General features: G+C 36.2%; 1 protein-coding gene across 1 annotated transcript in view; it reads left to right on the forward strand.

Moving 5' to 3' along the window:
- Window positions 1-215: 215 nt before the first annotated feature.
- LOC128210573 (1-phosphatidylinositol 4,5-bisphosphate phosphodiesterase epsilon-1-like) overlaps window positions 216-22,189 on the forward strand; it is a 181,789-nt gene continuing 159,815 nt past the window's right edge. The window contains exons 1-2 of the mRNA XM_052914925.1: window positions 216-326; window positions 1,974-2,062. Coding sequence (XP_052770885.1) covers window positions 2,030-2,062 — 33 coding nt within the window. The 5' untranslated portion in view covers window positions 216-326; window positions 1,974-2,029. The remainder of the gene's footprint in view (window positions 327-1,973; window positions 2,063-22,189) is intronic.

The raw sequence follows: 22,189 nt of genomic DNA on the forward strand, positions 1-22,189 counted from the left end.
CATGACTCTTTTACGATATGGTGCTAGAATAAAACGCAAGAACAATCAGGGACATGTTCCGGTTCAAATAAGACCCGGTTTGGCCGAGATGCAACATTCTCTCGTTTGTGATATGCTAACTGGCAAAACGTACAGTCTAGAACGCATTCTTGTCAACTCAAAAAAAGGCCGCATTTCCCTGTCAAGTTCCGGTTCTTCCCGCAATACGAGCCGCTCCGGAAGTCGCTCAGGCAGCATAAAGCGGAAGCTATTCAAGCGTACCGAGAAGGATAAAGCGCGGGAAAAAAGACGTAACGAGAGAAATGAGAGCGTCACGATTACGTTAGGTACGTAAATATTGCACGTTTTTTATGCGTTTCGATTTCCAAAACATACCTGGGCTCCTATTCAATATTCGGCTTAATTGAATCTAAGAACGATGTAGCTAATCGGACAATCTCATTAAAATCATATCGTGACGTTCATTTCATTTCATAGCGTAACGTCGTAAAGCGTGTTTTGGGGATCTGATTTTAATGAGATAGCTAATCGGATTATTTGTTAATAAAAGCTGTCCTATGGAGTGAATGAACTCTATGATGTATGACCATGAGACTTAAGTTGGATATTGAAGACCAACCTGGGCCCAATATCACGAAATTACTCAAATCTCAATCTCAAGTCAAGCTTAACTCATTTCAACACATAGCATCAAAGGTTATTGAAAATGTGTTTTACAACCATTAAAAGCGCATTCTATATCATGGAGTAGGTTGATTAAGGCCTTTGGTCAAGACTCAAAGATGAAAACATTCTGCAGCCCAAACTGTATGTTGGTACAATAAATGGGGGGGGGGGGTAACAATAGCACATGTGTTTTGCTCTAAAATTAGTTTCTTGGAAATATTGACATAATCTTTTTTCAACATAATCTACGAGAAAATATGGGGGGGGGGTTATAAAAAGTATAAAAACATGCAAGATTTTCAATCAAACTATGCTTTCATGTGATAAATTGAGTTGAGATGGAGATTAAGAATTGACTGAAGTATGTTTGTGATATTTGGGCCTGTTTGTACGTTTTTGAGCATAATATCATTTAAAAATGTATCCTGACTTTTGAACACTTAATCTGTCACGTTTCGCTTACTCAGTAAAACTTCGCTATGTAGAACTCTGTTATTTCGATGTTCTGGTTATGTCGAACTCTTTTCCAGTGTGTTAGGTTCAATTTAACACTTTGTGTTCCGGTTAAATCGAATGTTCGTTAAGTACATAGCGAGTTTTGACTGTAACGTAAAATTAAACTGTAAAAAACAATTATGTCGATTACTGATTATGTTGTGGTTTTTTCATCGTCAGCAATAAAACAATTATTGTAAATACCTTATGCAAGTATAAAAATAACTTTAGAATGAATATTTTTAATAAGATCATTTGACCTTGTGCCTCTTACCCAGAGGGTCCAACATAAATTATTTTTGCGGTATATTTAGTAAGGGAAATGTTCGATGCAGAACAAAATGGCGGACTTAATATACCACAAAACTAATTTACCTTCGCTCCCCTATTAACAGGTTTTTCTGTCAATTATATGACTCCAGTGAATAAAACAATCGACACTCCTCGTCCAGTTTCCATCAAAAACAACCTCGATAGTTAGGACGGTTTACAGTGTCAGAATTCTTTACATTTTACTTCTCTTTAAGTAGATTGCGAAGTATATTGCAATTTCAATTTAGCAGTTAAACATAAAGGTTTAGTATTTATGTATGCAATTATACACTTCACTGGGAATCAATTTCAACTGAGGTAAAACAAATAACACGTTAAAACACTGCAATTAATACTAGTAATCATTAAATTTACGAACTACTTCTACTAATATACCGGCATACATCCGAGGTTGTTTTCGATGGGATAATAATGATGAGTTCCGATTGTGAATCCAATGTGATGTTGCCCCGTCTTCCAATGATTCTTGTGTTCTACAGACTCGAGCGTGGACCAGGTAACAATAAGCTCGCACCGCAGCAGTCGATTACACTCCATGGCCGAGGACTTCGACACGGATCCTTTCTTGGTAAGTACATATGTCCATGTGTAGCGTATTTGTACCTCAAATATTTGTATAACATTAATGCAACTGTACACTTCACTGGCAAAATATGTAAACATAGTTGCATGTTCAAAAAACTACGATTGATTTATGAATTATACCAGGCTCGGTTATGACTTTCATATATCCCTAGCTGGTAAGTAATTAAAGGCCTAGTTTAAGGAATGTTTGGCATGATAATCCCCTGCTGTGAATCGCCTGCTGTGAATCTCATGCTAATTGCACTGGTTTCACAGTAGGGGCCAATTTCCTGTGTATTCGTTTATTGGCTCAGGGCCATTTAGGGTCCATTTCTATCTTAAAATATCCAAACTGCACAGCAGGATACTCATATCGGAGATCCGATAAGACAATTAGATTAAGATCAATTAACAGAGGTTGTGTACAAATACACGGTTTGGGGTGGGGGGGGTCACTTAAAGAGGGCTTAAACTAGGCCTTTAATCAATAAATGACAAGAATAGGTTTGTAAATGGGCATTTATTTAATGCCGTAACAACAATATACTAGTACATCATTTGTATAAACAAGGTATAGGTTGATGACTTTTCTGGCGGCCAAACCTGCAACAAGAGAAACGCCGCCTAGCAAAAGAAATCAAAGCGCTGACAGCGCTGAATGAACAGGGTTTATTTACGGGTTTTCATCATTATGATTCACGACCATGTGTGTATTAATAAGGTGCTGATATGTAGCACAGTGAATCTAAGAGTCCCCGTGTAAAATAACCACGGACCGCCCCAGGTTTATTGATGCATGGTGGTAAATGAAATATTAATATTTTATTGACAATAAAATTAATGTCGCTGTGTAAGAAGGCAAACAAGGATGGACAACTTCGAAAATACAACAGATTAAAGAGAAATAGTTTCTTAATTAAAATAAATGCACCCGTCTTCAATTTCAAAACTTTTTTCCTTCATTGACGATATGGTCAGCAACTATCTTCTATTTCTATATCGTCAGGAAACTCGTCAGCCCTTTAGCACGTTTGTTGATCCCACGTGGGCTATCACGTGATGTTTTAAGCAGGGAAACTGTGCGATCATTGAGATCAATGAGACCATTGTTGCTTTCCAGGTCATTCCAGGTTTTAAGGCGATAATACATTTGTAATCCCCAAGGGAGGGTTTATATGTCCGGGTTACCATATGTACAGTAGCAGTTTGTAAAAATAGTTCAAACAACAAACACAGTGTTCTTCAATATTTCTATATTCAACATTATCGAATATAGATATAATATCGGAGCGTCCTGAAAATATAAATAAAAACAATCATAAGATAATAAATAATAACATGTTTATATAATAAGTTAACATCGTAAACAGTCTAATATCTAATATGATTTAATCGTGTGCAGTGGCAGATTAAATTAAATGGCTAAAGCTTATAAAACACATATATAATACAAGCATCATAAAACAAAACATTGACATGGAACTTTATGGAATCAAACACTCCTACTTTCTCCCATGGTGACTTCTGATATCCATGCATGTTATCATCTGTAACCAAACCAACATATATTAGTATATAGAAAGAGGCTAAAAGAATATCATGGAACTGCCATTCTCCTTTTAAATACAAAATCTGCTGATGTCGTAATAAATAAATGCAGCTGAATGAAATAATGACCATTCCAATCCATTGCTAACCCAAGACAAACACAAAAGACTACAAAGGCAAATTACTAACCATCAGAACTTCAGATTCCAAGTAAAACAATCAAATTTTCTAAAACAAAGTAAAACAAACATCTCTGTAGACTTCAACTGTGCACGACAATCAATCAAGCGTGAGATTTCCCGCTTCTTCTGTACAAAGGCGAGGGAGAGAAATCTGATTAACTAACTGCATTATCTCATTACTGGATTATCTCTCTTTGACTGTAAATTCATTTGGCTTCATCATTATGTCACGTGATTGAATGATGCGCTTTGAGTGGATAGTAATTCTTTGTTTACGTTTCGATGTTCATTCATAATTTTTTGGCGCAGGGATACTACTTTAATGTTATCTTTATCTAAGTTCAACAGATTAAATTATTTAAATAGATATTGCGTTATGATTGCTTCTTGCTTTGTCAAATCTTCCTCGGTTATTGGAAACATAGCTTGCACTTTATATAGTCTGCACTTTCTTAAACTATATTTTTGGTGGTAAATCGGCTGGCTCATTTGTTACTATTAATAGGAATTTTCTGTTGTGAGTGTCGAGTTTGTGGCTACACTGAACAGGGTTGAAAACAACCCTGTTCAAAATCTACAATTATTTTATAATTTTATTTAAAATTTCAGAACTACTTTAACCAAACTTAAAACCTTAACTTTTAAAGTCAAATATTGATCTTGGTAGGATCTAAGATTGGTGTAGCGTATCGGATTGTTTGGTATAAATAACAACCAATACAATGGATGATGTAAAGCGATCGTACGGTACGTACTCTGATTAGATGGTCTCAAAATGTACGTCCTACACGAATGACAAACCTCTTGCTGGTAAGAAAGCAACAAGAGACAAATTATGTAATAGTTAGATGACTTGGAGTAATATCTTAATGATGAAGATATTACTGAAGGTCATCTTATTGACTAAGAACACAGCCTCATTGGCTGACACATTGTCAACGCGAAATCTGACACAGGGAGTTTGTATCTGATGGGTGGCAGTAGGCGGACCTTTAAACACAAGTAATCTTGATATAATCAATCAATCTACAATACTATGTGACACATGTACATAAATTGCTTTCGCTGTTACAGACATAGTCCTGACGACATTCACTATATCAACATTACAAAATGCACCAAAAGTAAAGTGACATTTCATAAGCGTGAAAAGTTAGTATTTAAGAAAAAAAGTTTCAGGTGAGAGTTCATTCATTTCATTGCAGTTTTAATATATCTATATAATTGTATACATTAAACAGTTTTCTTGTTGATAATAAGAAAGACTTTTAGATATTTGCAGAAGGCCTGGATAAATTACCTATGTATTCAGATCATTGTCTGTTGTAAAGTTTACTCAACATGATATTTACCATCATATTCGCAGAACAAAATTTGTTTTCACTGTAAAGTCGATTCATAACCATGACTTATGCATATTCTCAACAATACCAATTAAAGTGACACTCTTATTCAAAATCAATACAAACACATGTATAACAAACAACAATTTTGACTGATAAACCTTTAACTATTTACTAAATAATGCATTAATGGTAAATATTAATTACTGATAACAAGATTGTAACCGTGTAATTAAAAGCAGAAAGCGCAAAAACATTAAATGATTGGTGAATGCTTAAAGATTTACTGTGGTCTACTATACTACATTAGGTAAAAAACCGTGTTTTATGCTCATTTCTTTCCAATTCAATTCGGTATCATTCATTAGAATCATTGTTTTCGACATTTATTCATCGCTTTTGGAATATTAAAACATTGTTATTAATTGTGGTAAAGCTTATTAGGGAGTAAGAGTACATCTTTAAGATATTTACAGTAGGCCTGGATGAATTACCTAATAAGTTAGATCTTAGTCTATTATGAAAAGTTTACTCACTTTGAAATTCACCTTCTATCATATTCGAAGAACAACATTTTGCTTTCACTGTCAAGCCGATTTATAACAATGACTTATACATATTCTCAACAATACCAATTAAACGATACAAAGTATATATATGTATACGTAAGCTCCAAGAGTGAGCACGTATAGCAATTAAGATATCGTTTATAATATAATATGGAATCTTAATTTTCAATTTGTTATCGAAGACGCATCTGATAGAGCAAAATTCAAATACCGTTCAGGCTATGTTTTTCAAGTTAATGATTTCTTTCATGTACCATTAATGTAAGAAAATCTTTTCTAAGTAGTTCCTTAGTTCTCTTGTCATCATAAATGAAAGTGTAGGGGAAAAATGGGAGTAGGGCACGTGAAAGGAAAGTGCTGGGGGAAAATGGTGTGGTGGGGACTTGAAAGGATAGTGCACGGGAAAAAGGGGAGTGATGGGACGTAAAAGTAAAGTGCAGGGAAAGGGGGAGTGTTGGGACGTGAAAGGATAGTGCACGGGGAAAAGGGGAGTGATGGGACGTGAAAGGATAGTGAACGGGAAAAAGGGGAGTGATGGGACGTGAAAGGATAGTGCACGGGGGAAAAAAGGGGAGTGATGGGATGTGAAAGGATAGTGCAGGGGGGAAAAGGGGAGTGATGGGACGTGAAAGGATAGTGCACGGGAAAAGGGGGAGTGATGGGACGTGAAAGGATAGTGCACGGGGAAAAGGGGAGTGATGGGACGTAAAAGGAAAGTGCAGGGAAAGGGGGAGTGTTGGGACGTGATAGGAAAGTGTAGGGAAAAAGGGGAGTGATGGGACGTAAAAGGAAAGTGCAGGGGAAAAGGGGGAGTGATGGGACGTAAAAGGAAAGTGCAGGGGAAAAGGGGAGTGATGGGACGTAAAAGGAAAGTGCAGGAGAAAGGGGGAGTGTTGGGACGTGATAGGAAAGGAAAGTGTAGGGAAAGGGGGAGTGTTGGGACGTGATAGGAAAGTGTAGGGATAAGGGGAGTGATGGGACGTAAAAGGGAAGTGCAGAGAAAGGGGGAGTGTTGGGTAGTGAAAGGAAAGTGCACGGGAAAAGGGAAGTGATGGGACGTAAAAGGAAAGTGCAGGGAAAGGGGGAGTGTTGGGACGTGATAGGAAAGTGCAGGGAAAGGGGGAGTGTTGGGACGTGATAGGAAAGTGTAGGGATAAGGGGAGTGATGGGACGTAAAAGGGAAGTGCAGAGAAAGGGGGAGTGTTGGGTAGTGAAAGGAAAGTGCACGGGAAAAGGGAAGTGATGGGACGTAAAAGGAAAGTGCAGGGAAAGGGGGAGTGTTGGGACGTGATAGGAAAGTGTAGGGAAAAAGGTGAGTGTGAGGACGTGAATGGAAAGTGCAGGGGAAATGGGGAGTGATGGGACGTGAAAGGAAAGTAAAGTGAAGCAATGAGAAAGGGAAAACATGGTAGGGTAATGGTTATGATTGTACGTCAAATAATGACGTGAAGACTCTAATAAGGAAATGTCATTAACTATATAGACGAGGAAATCTTGACAATTAAAGGCATTTTCATTGACGTCGTGAACTGTCTGTATACATACGATGTTTAGTTGTATTGTCAACATGTGTGTCCATTTCAAGAAATGGGAAATTATTCACGAATGACATGCAGACCGTATGGCATGTTTAAACCGATGTAGTTTGATTATCAGAGCGTGCTAAATACCTTTTTTCAGAGGAGATCATGACTGAGGCGACGCATGCTTTACCGATTTACAGTGACTAGTTTCTACGAATGCCTACCTCGGTGACATAAACTGATTGACCTCAGTTGTTTCCACCATTTAAAGAAGATCGATGTGTAAAGTTTATGTGTTGAAATCCGGTTTAAACTTCTCCTACATTCCCCTTTCACGATTTCCTCTTCTTCGCTAGACTCCCCTGTTTCTTCCCTTCCCCCCCCCCATCGCCCCCCCCCCTTCTTGTCCATAAGTTCCCCTTTAACTTCCCTAAACTCCCTTTCTTGTCCATACACTCCCCTTTTCTTCCCTACACTCCGCTTTATCTTCCCTTCACATCCCTTTCTCGTCCCTACACACCCCTTTCTCGTCCCAACACTCCCCTTGATCTGCCCTACACATTCATTTCTCGTCCCTACTCCCCCCTTGATCTTCCATACACATTCATTACTCGTCCCTACACCCCCCTTGATCTTCCCTACACATCATTTCTCGTCCCTACACCCCCTTGATCTTCCCTACACATTCATTTCTCGTCCCTACACCCCCCTTGATCTTCGCTACACATTCATTTCTCATCCCTACACTCCCCTTGAACACCCATACACACCCCTTTCTCGTCCCTACACTCCCCTTGATCTTGCCTATACATTCATTTCTCGTCCCTACACTCCCCTTGATATTCCCCACACATTCATTTCTCGTCCCTATACCCCCCTTGATATTCCCTCACATAATTTCTCGTCCCTACACCCCCTTGATCTTCCCTACACATTCATTTCTCGTCCCTATACTTCCCTTGATCTTCCCTACACATTCATTTCTCGTCCCTGCACTCCCCTTGATCTTCCCTACACATTCATTTCTCGTCTCGACACTCCCCTTGATCTTCCCTACACATTCATCTCTCGTCCCTACACTTCCTTGATTTTCCCTATACATTCATTTCTCGTCTCGACACTCCCCTTGATCTTCCCTGCACATTCATTTCTCGTCTCGACACTCCCCTTGATCTTCCCTACACATTCATCTCTCGTCCCTACACTTCCCTTGATCTTCCCTATACATTCATTTCTCGTCTCGACACTCCCCTTGATCTTCCCTACACATTCATTTCACGTCCCTGCACTCCCCTTGATCTTCCCTACACATTCATTTGTCGTCTCGACACTCCCCTTGATCTTCCCAACAGACCCCTTTCCCGTCCGTTAACATCCCTTTTTCGTTCCTACACATTCATTTCTCGTCCCTACACTTCCCTTGAACACCCTAACACACCCCTTTCTCGTACCTACACTCCCCTTGATCTTCCCTTTACATTCATTTCTCGTTCCTACACTCCCCTTGATCTTCCCTACACACCCCTTTCTCGTCCCTACACTCCCTTTGATCTTCCCTATACATTCATTTCTCGTCCCTACACTCCCATTGATCTTTCCTACACATCCCTTTCTCTACACTCACCCTTCTTATCCTTTAATTCCCCTTTTTCTAAACTCCTATTCTCGTCCCTAAACTCCTTTTCTCCTCCCTAAACTCCCATTCTCGTCCCTAAACACCCTTTCTCGTCCCTAAACTCCCATTCTCGTCCCTAAACTCCCTGTCTCATCCCTAAACTCCCATTCTCGTCCCTAAACTCCCATTCTCGTCCCTAAACACCCTTTCTCGTCCCTAAACTCCCATTCTCGTCCCTAAACACCCTTTCTCGTCCCTAAACTCCCATTCTCGTCCCTAAACACCCTGTCTCATCCCTAAACTCCCATTCTCGTCCCTAAACTCCCTTTCTCGTCCCTAAACTCCCCTATCTTGTCACTTCAGCTCCCTTTATCGTCTCTACACCCTACCAGTGTCCTTACGAACCCTTTTCTCTAGGGTGCTACGTTTACTTGCTGTAATGCGTCTGTTATAAAAAAAATCAAATTGAAATCTTTTACGTAGCATACTGTCTCAAAGATTGAGATTGTTCGATGTCTGACCGAATTAAACAATATTTTTACTGGTGACGTTCACACAGAAAACCTCTTATCAGTTGAATATAACGTGTTTTTTATTGTAATAGCATTCCTTATATGGATTACGTCTTCGTGTTTTTTAATGAGGAGGTATAATGCCATTTCAAGTTTATCCATTAGAAACATATATGTAAGCGAGGAGAAAAGCCGTTCATCATGTTCTAGTATATTATTTGATTGTGCTTCAACTTCTATTGTGTCTTGCTAGCCAATAAGGATGGCTAACGTGGCCGACTGCGTCTGCTCGATACTCTAACTAAACAGTCTTAGTCAATAAGTGGCGATAATTTGTATTTAGAATCACAGGGAGTTGTCTTAATTAGTTTACTGATAGCCCTTAACGCAAATCACAAGAACTGTTTATACAATTATTTTGATACAGTAAACACCTGTTGGCTCGATATCGCTTGGCTCGATACCCTTGTTGGCTCGAACTGGATTAAAAGGACCGATTCGTTTTACGTTTACATTCGGTCTGTGACATCCAGTTCGAGCCAACGAGGAATTCGAGCCAAGCGAGTTCAGCAAACTGGGCTCAAACTGGATGTCACGGACCGATTTCTCTTTTTTTCCGAGGCTCGAGGTATTTTCGCTGGTCCCTAGGTGCTCGAGCCAACCGGGTTTGACTGTATATATATCTGATATGTATAAAATCTACAAAGAAACCTACAGGGACCAGTCCAGTAGTCAAAACATGAAATAATACCTAACATAGGGGCCTGTGCTTCCTCAATGTTCATTTATGTTATATGCATTATCCTTAAAGTTAAAAAGTGTTGATGACAAGTAATATTTTCATTTATTTCTTTTGAAAACTTGACGTAGACATTCAAGTATACATTTTGTAACTTGCACAATGTTGTTTACGTTTGTGAGTTGTGTTGAGTTTAAATTCTCGTTGTGTCATATTTTCGTGTTTTTTGCTGTTCATATGTGTGGGTTGAAGTCAATCCAGTAATTGATATAAACACAGAGTTTAGAAAATAAAAACAATGTTTTGCTGTTTGTGACATTTAAACATTTTAGAGATATTTTATTTTAACGTTATTACTATATTAAGAACCTTTTCTGGAACGCCCCCACTCATGGGCTGGTATTCTTAAAACCTTTTAAGTCAATCCTTAACTTAAGTCAATTTCCTATAAATTGATAGTCAAATTAATTGAAGTGTTTTTGTGTTTAAACATACATTTGTAATAGTATGTACTTTCAATTATAAATTCAATGCAAAAATAAAGTATTTCATTTAGTATTAAAGGGGTTGTCTCACGTATGATAAAATAGCGGGGAAAAAAGTAAATTGTCGAAAACTAACATAAACTTGGCATCGATGTGTACAATGCATTGAAACTTACTAACTGAAGTACCACATAGTTTACAATTTATTTAAGTTTTGCAGTTATTTCGTATTTGTCCATTAAAAACGATTTCTGGGTATGTCTACCAGGTAGAATTCATTCCTTATGCGTGATTGGCTAGTCGGTGTTATCACGTGATATTACCGAGGTAGGTGTATAGCTTAATTATGTCACCCGATTAGAATAAGCCTTTATAGCTCAGTGATGAAGACGCTGGACTTTAATTTAGGCGACGCGGGTTCGAAACCGGTCTCCGACACAATTTTTTACATTTTGGTACTTTTTTTACAATTATGATATCAAAGCGTAGCACATTCTATTTGATAATTGTCCTGAGATTCGTTACAGAAAAAACTTTTTTGGGTGCCAATCTGTGATACAGTTCCTTTCAGATATTATATCTTATTATAAGTTAGATACCTTACTCAGTAAATTGACTTAAGTTAGGAAATTACTTAAGATGCTATACTAATACCTCCCATGGACTTTATGCGTGGGACGTGGTGACATTATAATGACACTCCATCCAAATATTCAAGTTTCCTTTCCAGACGTCATTGTTTGAAATGTTTGTAAACTGTTTCGAGTGTGTTCGAGTGAACTGTTTCGTCTGTTTGAATGTCTATTCTTATGACGTTTTATGACGTCTAATTTCCGGCTAGAAAGTAGCGAGAAATTTCCGGTTCTGTTTCGAAAAGGCTCCTTTTGTAGTAGTTTTAATAATTGTTGGTAAAATCAATTAATTGTATTATATTCTGCCAGCCAATACAATATCTTTCATCACAGGTAATTAACAAAAACTGTGACGTAAGAACTCTAAAATAAGGACAACGAGTCCATAAATTTGCCATCGGAAAAAGCCGCCGAGAGATTTATGCCTAAATTGAATGACAGTACTGAAACTTGGTTAATGGTATATAGGTCGGCGAAGACTCATTGTCCGGATGTCATCAGATGTAAGTGCGTCTGATAACAAACGATTCTTAAGACGTCTGTGATTATTAGACAATTAATGATTATACCGGAATACATGTGAATACATGTATTGGTTTATTAATGAAGGAGAATCCTGATCCTAAAATCGAAAGACCAGTTCCCTATGTTTTATCAAAGAAAGGATATGCTGTTGTTATAGAAGTCAAAGACATCAATATAAAAATAGAGAGAAAAAAACACGTTGAGATATACTTATAAAATGTATTAATTTCAAGATATTTTCCATTCTCGTCTAGCCATCGAGTTTACTTATTTCTAGCCCCAAACGGTATCAGATTACAACATCTCGGCGGTCAATATCTTTTTGTTCGGCGTCCAATTCAAAATGAGTCATCCGGTGGCCCGAAATAGACATAACCAGGATGCCGCCGAACCGACGCCAGCGCCAGCCTGTGGTTGTTCATTTGAATAATGAAAATAACTCAACAATTATGAAAGCCATTGTAACGTCTGTATTGTCGCTGGTGGTCGGTATGTGGTCTAGTGGTAACGCACTTGACTGTCAATCTATGGGGTCGCAGGTTCCATTCCCCGCCGCACATTAAAAAAAACTACTAATCTGTTTTTCGGGATGGACGTTCTGTTTGGGTCCCGTGTGAAAGTACTAGAAACTGGTGCACGTTAAAGAATCAGGGTAGATATAACAAGGGTTACACTCTGTCTGTGCACTATGCTCCAAAAACCTAAAATGACTAACAATCCTATCGAAGCACTCGACGAATGGGCAAGGCCCGAGTGCTAGTATAAATAAGCTTACACACCACCACCAACATATTGTCGCGGGCAAAGTGTCAAGGTAAAATTATTTGAACATCGACGACGTCGACAATGACGTCAAAGCTTGGACAATACCTCGACTTTTTTCAAAGAACATACGAGCTGAAATCTATATTCTGCTCGAAATTCTATTTACTTGGACAGTAGCTAAAACACATTAATAAAGTTATTAAAACCCTATACTAATACCTGTATCCGAGATCTAGTGACAGTCTGACTTGAATTTCGAGCTAGGGTGTATTTGGCTTTGCTAAAAAAAAGTAATCTTTAAATTATTTAAACAACAAACATTGACACCCGTAGCACGATGATATTCACACGGCTTGACCGACGTCTTTAAAGCTGCATTCTCACAGATTAAATGGTTATTACAACTTTTTTTGCTTTTTCTGTCGTTGAATTTGTTCGCATATGACTTGAAACCAGTGATATAAGACTACTGACAAAAGATCAAATCGCATTTTATCATATTTTTTGTTCGAAATTGTTGTTTTATGGCTAAATAACGCTTTAAGAACAGGATTTTCGGCAGTTTATAAACAAATTGAGATTTGATCTATTGTGAAGTATATATTACGAATGGAATAAAAGTATTGATGCCAAAATCTGAGACAAAAAATAAAATGTGTCAAAACTGACAATCGGTGAGAGTGCAGCTTTAAGGTACGTGGTGTACATGTAAACTAGTCAATATATTGAGTTATTGACTATAATGTTAGATCTTGATGCCTTGAAACCCTATATAGTTCTGGTATCATTTCAAAGTGTATAGCTTTCCGATTATTATAACTAATGTTAAGTGACCAGGGACCGTATTCAATAAACATCTTAGTAACAATTTTCAACGTAGTGAAAAATTGCCTTTTTTCTAATTTGAATTATAAGAAAACGAGCAATGTCTGTATACCCAAAATATGAAAATACGCAAGAAAATGGTCTAAACAATATATGCATATTAATAAATCTGATGAAAAGTACAGGGTAATTTAAATAATCGTTGTCACAAATTTCGAAATTCTCACTAAATTGAAATATTCACTAAGATGCTTATTAGATACGGCCCCTGGTATACATCACAGGTAATGGTATAACGGTTTTTTTTGCACACTTACATTGTATGAGGACAAAAATACGTGTTTGTTATATTTTTTTCGGTATATTTATAGCATTTTCTATTTATTTATTTTTATGTATTTAATCTCTCTATACGTCAAACCCATTGAAGTGATAGCAAAATAAGTTGAAGTCACCATTTCTGTTTTTTCCAAAAATTATGTCGGCGCCGCGCTGCGCCCGACTTTCCGATTTCATTGTTTTGAAGAAAACAAAATTAACCACTAATGCGTCGACTGATGTGTATTGGGATAATTAAAACACGCGTGTTTTATTTTAAATGCAAAGCACCGAGAGAGTACAGATGCATTTGAATAACCGGTTGAATATTGACAGTATTTTCTGCTTGAAACCAGAAAATTTCCAGCAACGGGAAACAAAGTAATTGCATTAACTGCTCTCAATACTTAGCACGATCGTGCACTAACAATCAATTTTTAATAACGAAATGGAAATATTGTTTTGTCTAAGACCATCGGTAATATCGGCACGGAGAACTATCTGACTTTGACTATGGCCTAGCCTATTTCTCCATAACACGGACGGCTAGTACGATATGTCGCGCTTGATGGTGGAGACGCTACGATCGATGACTGTGGACTGCGTTTCAAACAATTGAACACCGCGTTCTTCCAATACTGTCTGACGTTCCAGGCAAATTGTTTACATGTGTTTGGAAAATGGGTTGGACTAAGTGCACAATATTTGCTTGGTATGTTTTGTTATTGTCTGAAAATGATACATGCTGATGTTGTAACATTGTTCTTACTGCTGTACGCATCGTCTCCATGCTATTTTTATAATGCACATGTATAGCATTAAGCGAATCAAAGATATTCCAGTATGTTGAAATTAAGTTACGTGAATGACTAATTATAAATTACGCAGGGCATAATTCATTTCGCTTTAATTATACTATGTGCGCTATTCAGATAATGGTATGTTATTTAAGATTTTTTTATTCCGTTATGGTCAAATGCAATTCGGACAACAGCTTTGATGCTATTCCAAATTGTATTAAGTCGATATTGTGGTTTCATTGCTTGATTAATCTCCAATATTCGATAGAGTGCCAGCGACGCGAATAATATAGCATTTTTCATTGGAGTAATTTAATAATATACACACCAAGTTAGTTTAAATTCGTATCATAAATAACTAACCCTGTCAATGTATGTTGCTTTAATACTAAGGTGTTTGAAGTTATTCAATGTTAGGTCATACCAAATCGTACCTATGTTAAGCGAATAACATAGCATTTTTCATTGGAGTAATTTGAAAATATACACACCAAGTTTGTTCAAATTCTTACATAAGATAACTGTCAATGTGTTTTGCTTAAATACTATTATGTGTTTGAATTTATTTATTGATAGGCCATGCTAGATCGTTCTATGTTAAGCGTCTGCGGACGAATAGGTTTTGACCTTCCTGGTAAAATGAGAAAAACATTTTTTATATGAGTAGCGATATGCCGAATATTTTTTAATTTTCTTATCCAACATTTTTGACTACAAAACACACGTGTAAACAACGTGTTCTATACTTTGGTACTAGTGTTCGCAGCATTTGATATCAGAAAAAGTTGCAATCCGTGTGATTCCCATAATCAACACACTTAAATACTAGTTTAATTTAAATTCATTTTGCAGTGGAAATATATCCAAAAATTGAAAATGGCACAGAAAGGACTAAGATGGCTCGGGTGTTTATATTATACATAGGAAGTCTCTCATTTAGTATTCATTTTTTTCGAGGATTGTTTTAGGATTGCTTGATACGTTTTAAGAACTCAACCTACATTTTCAGCCAATGAAATTACAGATAGGCAATCAATCATTAAGAGTTAGGCTTAATCATTAAAAAATTCATTGCGAATATATTCATGAAATAAAATAATTAAAATATGGGTCGTGCCAGGAGAATATTCGAAACATTATACCAATAAGACCAACACGTTTCTGTCAAGTTTGTATTAAAGTGACTCTCACTCGTATTTAAAATCAGTACAAACATAAATTTTGAGTGATAAAACTACTTGCTAAATAATGCATCTATGGAAAAATTTTATTACTGATACCAAGATTGTAACCGTGTATTTTATTGCAGAAAACGCACAATTATTAAGTAACTGGTGAGTCCTAAAAGAAAAGCTGCTCCTTCTACAAAACGGCTACGGAAAACCTCATTGACATGTTACTTCTCTCACAGATTGGACGTTTTGACAACTTTTTTTTATTTTTTGTCTTGGAACGAGCCAATTGTTTCAAAAATCCATGGAAACCGGTAATATAAGACTGCTGACAAAAATAGATAGCAGATTTTTATATTTAAGTTCAAAAATTGATGTTTTATGCATTTTTCTTAAACCATAAGTAACGAGTTAAGCCATAAAACATTAGTTTTCGAACGGAAATATGAAAATCTACTATCTGACTTTTGTCAGCAATCTTACATCATTGGTTTGCAGATATATGCGCAAAAATTTGCTCTTTCCAAGATATTAATATTTTAAAAAAATGTAAAAATGGTATATCTGCGAGAGTGCAGCTTTTAAATAAGTAAAGCTATCCTTTCGTAATCATGAAATTCAATTGTCTAACTTTTTATCCAATTCGATAGTAAAAAAATGACATAAAGTGTGCACTGAACTCCCTCCATGAATTCTCTCTAGTCTAGTAGATAAATGTTGTAGTCAAACATTGCATGACCAAAATATGCAAAAACAATTTTCTATTCACCGCCATGAAGAGCTCTCGACTTCGGCCTCCGGAAAATAAAACAATTTTTACCTCAAATAGCAAGTTTTATATAGACAGTCGATGGTCCGCGAAATGGTGTTTTGCTTTAACAGCAAATTATCGTAAATGCTGATAAACTAGATCAATTATTCATTTCTATGGAGATTTTTCTGTACGCGTGTGTTTTTCTTCCTGCAGAATCATGTAACAAGAAACTCCATCAATCACCCGCCAAAGCTACCATCAGACCAGACTGTCAACGAATCGTTTTTGGGTTTTTTATGTGTTATTAAACATTTAGAGACGCAATACTTGAAAGTTGTTTTTAATAGCTAAGGATTATTAAGTCATTGTACATTGGTTTACGGTTAGATGAAATAATAAAAATACCAAAGATTAAATAAACAAAACAAGACATAACAAATTTAGTGTTCGAAATTATGTTATGTACACCGCTTAAAAAGTTGAGAATTAAAATTCCCTATCTTGTTTCATTGATAAACTTATAAAAAGCTTAGAATCATTTTCTTCAATTCGATAATAAATTACTATGAATGTTAAGAACTATAATGTCTTTTCTTTTTTCAATCGACTTATCCCTATATAAGTCTAGAAACATAATGCCTTCTTCTTTTCATTTGATAAACATGTATGAGTTTAGAAAAATAATGACTTCTCCAATAATTTAACCTCTATAATAGTTGAGAAATATAATCAGTGTGTTATACCACGTGATAATGACGTCATATATGCTACGTCGGAAGGCAAAAATTTGCTTAAAATGAAGACTTAAAACAAAGATAACTTTTCATTTACAAAACCATTTTAAATGAAACAAAGGGCAGTCTATGCCGCTTAAAGAGCCCCGCATTTGTTTTATTTCCGAAATTTGATGAGTTCATTAGTTTCTTCAAACACTTCGACAAACCTGTGTCCAAAATAATGTTTTGACAGTGCTCCGTCAGACGGCCGTAATGTGAAACGGTTTGTCGAGGTGCATGTTTTAAGATACTAAACTCGCAATCAAATTCTGGTTAAAGACCGAAGGTGGGGCTCCGTAAGCGGCTTAGACTGCGCATTTAAAATCGTGAAGAAATAGTGACGTTATCTTTGTTTAAAGTTGTTTTTCTTCAAATTAGAATATTGCCGTCCGACGTAGCATTTATGACGCAATTTGCCACGTGGTATACACACACTGATAAAGCCTTCTCATTTTCGATGAAATATATCTCTTTAAAAGTTGAGAAATATTTAAATTACTTCTCCTTTTCAATTAATTACCCCCTATGGGAGTTGAGAAAGATAATGCCTTCTCACTTTTAATTAGTAAACTCTTGTAAATGTGGAATCCTAATGGAGATATATCAATGGAAATGTGATTACAATACGAACCTTCTGGAGTTATGGTTTACCGTGTACTCGATTCATAAAATGGAAATGACAATTTGAAATAATATCTATCTCCGATTACTGTCTTGGGCACAGATGTTCTTTAACAACAGCTGGTATTTATTCTTCTGTTGTGCTTGTTGACTTCAAATGTCAGTGGTACTCTGGCAAAAACCGCAGTAAGTTGCCTGTAAGTTGACAAAAAACGCTTAAGTTCGACATTTTAAAAATGAAGTTACTGAGGAAATTTTAAGGCTTAGTAGTATGTACTCACAAAAAGAAATGTTTTATGCGATGCACTCGAGTAACCATTTTATTTTATGTAAAGATATACTTTAAATTTTTACCTTTTAGTGGTCTATATAATAATGGTGGCTGATTTCTGCCATTTCATATTTCCGCCAAGAAAATATTTAAAAAAAATGCCAACTAACGAGATGCAAAACACTAAAATTAGCCTGATCGACCCGCGTTATAGCATATTTTCGTATTGAGAGCGATCAACCACCATTAAAGTGCCACTTTTATTCAAAATCAATACATACACATGTATAACAAACATCATTTTAACTGATAAACCTTTAACTACTAAATAATGCATTTATGGAAAACATTATTTACTGATAACAAGGTTATAACCCTGTATTTAATAGCAGAAAGTGCAAAATTATAAAATGATTAATGAATGCTAAAAGATTTACTGTGGTCTAATATAGTCTCATAAGGTAGAAATACCGTGTTTTATGCTCATTTCTTTCAATTTCAACTTTGTATTCTTCATGAGAACCATTATTTTCGAGATTTATTCATCCTTTTTGGAATATTTAAACAAAATTATTAATTGTGGTAAATCTTATCTGGGAGTAAGAGTGCATCTTTAAAAATTCCCTTCATCTATTGGTAAAGCTATGATGATGCATGCGTGATCCGTCTGTGTCTTTTAATTATTCACATTCATTTCACAACATAATTTCTTAGATACTTATTTTTGGTCGAATATGAGGGCAGCTGCTCCTCTATATTCGTGAACTCCTCGTCTCGATTATCCATCGTGTTTTTGTCATCTCAGCAGTTTCTACCATCTCTTATGGTTTTGCATTTGGTGATTTTCTTAATGGTGACCACAGACAATATCAGTGTTTCAAAATTCATTTATGCATCGATCGACTTGTTTCGTGTATTTATGCTCTCCATGGAATTCGGCGGTCTGTCATCATGCGTGCATTCACCATAAACACACGAACGGTTTACAATGTTAGAAAGCTTTATATTCAACAACACTGCAAGTATCTCGCGTAGTTATTTTTAAACTTAACAGTTAAACTTAATGACTCTATTCTAGGAAATCTAAATAATTCATGCAATAAAACTCCTCACATGCAATCAATTGAAATTAAAAATATAAACTACTTCTACTTATATACTGGCATACATCCGAAGTTGTTTTCGATGGAAAATGGCCGAGAAATTGCGAATGGAATATGCAGTCGAACCCCGTTGTCTCGAACTCCCAGGGACCGGCGAAAATACTTCGAGCGTCGGAAAATTTGAGACAAGCGGGATCGTTAACCTTCAGTTTAAAGACATCGGTCCTCTAAATCAAGTTCGAGCCAACGAGGAATTCGAGCCAAGCGAGTTCGAGCCAACGGGTTTCGACTGTATATGTATGAGATTGACTCCTATATTAAAAGTTTTACTTATTATGAGTAAGGATTGAGAATTAATATAAATCTTCTGAGACTGCTGTAGCTTAGTATGGTTGAAAGGTGTTTTCGACAATGAACGTTTGTATAAAAGAATAGCCAATACTTGAAATGTCGTATTCCAATATAGCATAACTTATAGAGAGGACAAAACGTACACATTCCGGAATAAGTAGGCGATGGTAAACATATGACTCTTTATCAATTTCACAAAATTTTGTAAATATATATTTGTATAAAAATAACATCATAATGATCGAGTTTAGAAGTGTTATATTCACATCTATTTGTAATTGAAAAGTTTCAAACAGGCTATTGTAAGCAGTTATTGAATTTGATATTTCTCTATTTAGAAACTGAAACAGAACTCTTAATGGGAATAGCTTTGTCTAGATCGACGTCTTAATGTTTCTTTCTACCTCTCACACACAGTCTCAACCTCTCTCTCTCTCTCTCTTTCTCTCTCTGTATCTATCTCTCTCTCTCGCTCTCTCGAACAAGTGACATTAATTTCCTTAATAATTTTATGACAAAAATTTTCATGATCCAGTCCTTTTCAGCGTTGCATCGTTCTACAAAATTCCGTCAAGTTGAAATTTTAGCAAAGGATTGCATCATTAAAATGCAAGCAAATCTAAAATGATTCAGACGTGAAGAAGCAGAAAATAGCATAGTCTTTTATTGGCTAAGAAATATTTTCATATATTTTCTGTCATAAAATTTATTTAGAAATTAACGTCATTTACTTGTTTGTTTACATCGGTTGTGGCCCGTGATAACCCATTTGAGAACCCCTTTGAAGTCACGCGATTCCCCACCCTGTTATCTGTTAGTCCTTAGCGTTGTGTGAAAACAGGATGTTTCGGCTACTTGGTCCGTATGCACTTACGTCATGCATCTGAATTAGGGACTCGGGCTCAGACTCAGAAAAGCCCAATTTTAATTATGTTGTAAAAATGCTTTTATGGGAGCAAAGATGGTAAAACATTATGTATCTGCTACAAATAATATGTCCTACAGTCAGCCACACATCTTTTGTCAACGTTAGTTTTATCAAAAATATTTTGATACATTTAAATATCTGTTTTCTGATCCTGACTCTGAAATTTTACTAAAAAAACAGGATTGTATTTGCAATTCCCATTGTAGTTTTACCATAAATGATTTGAAAATTATTTGGTATTGTCGTAGTATCGATTTTGTCATATAACGAAACAGTACGATGCGGGAACGGCAGCTATGTCAAACAAATACTCTTCTCTGGCGGCTTCTCTGGCGGTGATATAACGTGAGAAAATAACAAACAAGATCAGCATGACTTTATTAAACGTGTCAAAGAAAAATACACATTTAGTATTCCCGCTTGTCTCGATATTCTCTAGGCTCGAAGTATTTTGACCGGTCCCTGGAATATCGAGCCAGCGGGTTTCGACTGTACATACATTTCCCCCAAAATTATTACTAAAGCGTTGTTGCCTACACTTGTATTAAAGTATAGCTTATTATTATATGTATATATTATATTAGATTATTGAAAACTTATTTTGGTCTTTCGGGTATAAAGTATCCGGGCTCTTTCTTTATTTATGTTATGTCTGATATATTCAAATGTTTCTAACTTAAAGTTATTATATGGAAGAAAAACACATGTGTGGTAAGAAGTCATCGGGGAATTATTTAACGCATTTATTCAGTGCTAAAAACGCCTTGGGTTCGTATACTTTCAATGGCGTGTCATAATTTGTACAGCATGTGTATCACACGTCATAAATTCTACAACAGAAGGCAATATTTTGCTTGGAATGAAGACTTAATACAAAGATATATTATTCTTCACCATTTTAAATAAAACAAAGTTCATGCTATGCCGCTTAAAGAGCCCCGCCTTCGTTTTATTACCGGATTTTGATTAAGTGATTAGTTTTTTCATACACTTCGTCAAACCTGTTTCCAAAATATTGTTTTGACATAGGTCCATCAGACGGCAGTTGTGTGCATCGGTTTGTCGAAGTGTTTTATAAATCTTAACTCTCAATCAAACTCTAGTAAAAGACCAAATGCGGGGCTCCATAAGGTTTAATTTAAAATGGTGAAGAATTAGTAAAGTTATCTTTTCAATTTGTTTAGAATCTTTATTCGAAGCAAAATATAGCCTTCCGACGGAGCATTTATTTCGCAATTCATCACGTGGTAAACACACGCTGTTGTAGCTGATACGTATATTTTGGCGAAAGTTATAGGTCATTTCTTCCTATGAAATCTCCTCTTTGTAAAACTTCCATTACAAAGCTCATTGTATTATTGCACGATGTTCGTGCTATCATTCTTCAAGTATTGATGTATTCATAATCCTTCATTGTTGATGTGACATTTTGTCAACCACATAACTAATATCATTAAACATTAAAATCAATGATTTGGCCTCGTATACAAGCCGTCCAAATTTCACCAGTTATTCTAATAGCATTCATCGGAGCAGTAACAGTAGCAGCAACAACAAATCCTGCATATTGGAAATCGGTGGAGAGGCGATACTCTTTGCGCGGTCGATTGTCTGTTATTAACTATTTAATTGAATTAATTCAACCAGTCACCCCCACAATTTCACTTGTCTCTGAAGTAATCGAAGCTCCTCGGCCATTTTCCTTCGAAAACAACCCCGATTGTTTATGGATAATACACAGTATCAGAATTCATTAAATTGAACTGCCCTGCAA

This window comes from Mya arenaria, chromosome 12 (assembly GCF_026914265.1).
Source record: "Mya arenaria isolate MELC-2E11 chromosome 12, ASM2691426v1".
Taxonomy (NCBI): domain Eukaryota; kingdom Metazoa; phylum Mollusca; class Bivalvia; order Myida; family Myidae; genus Mya; species Mya arenaria.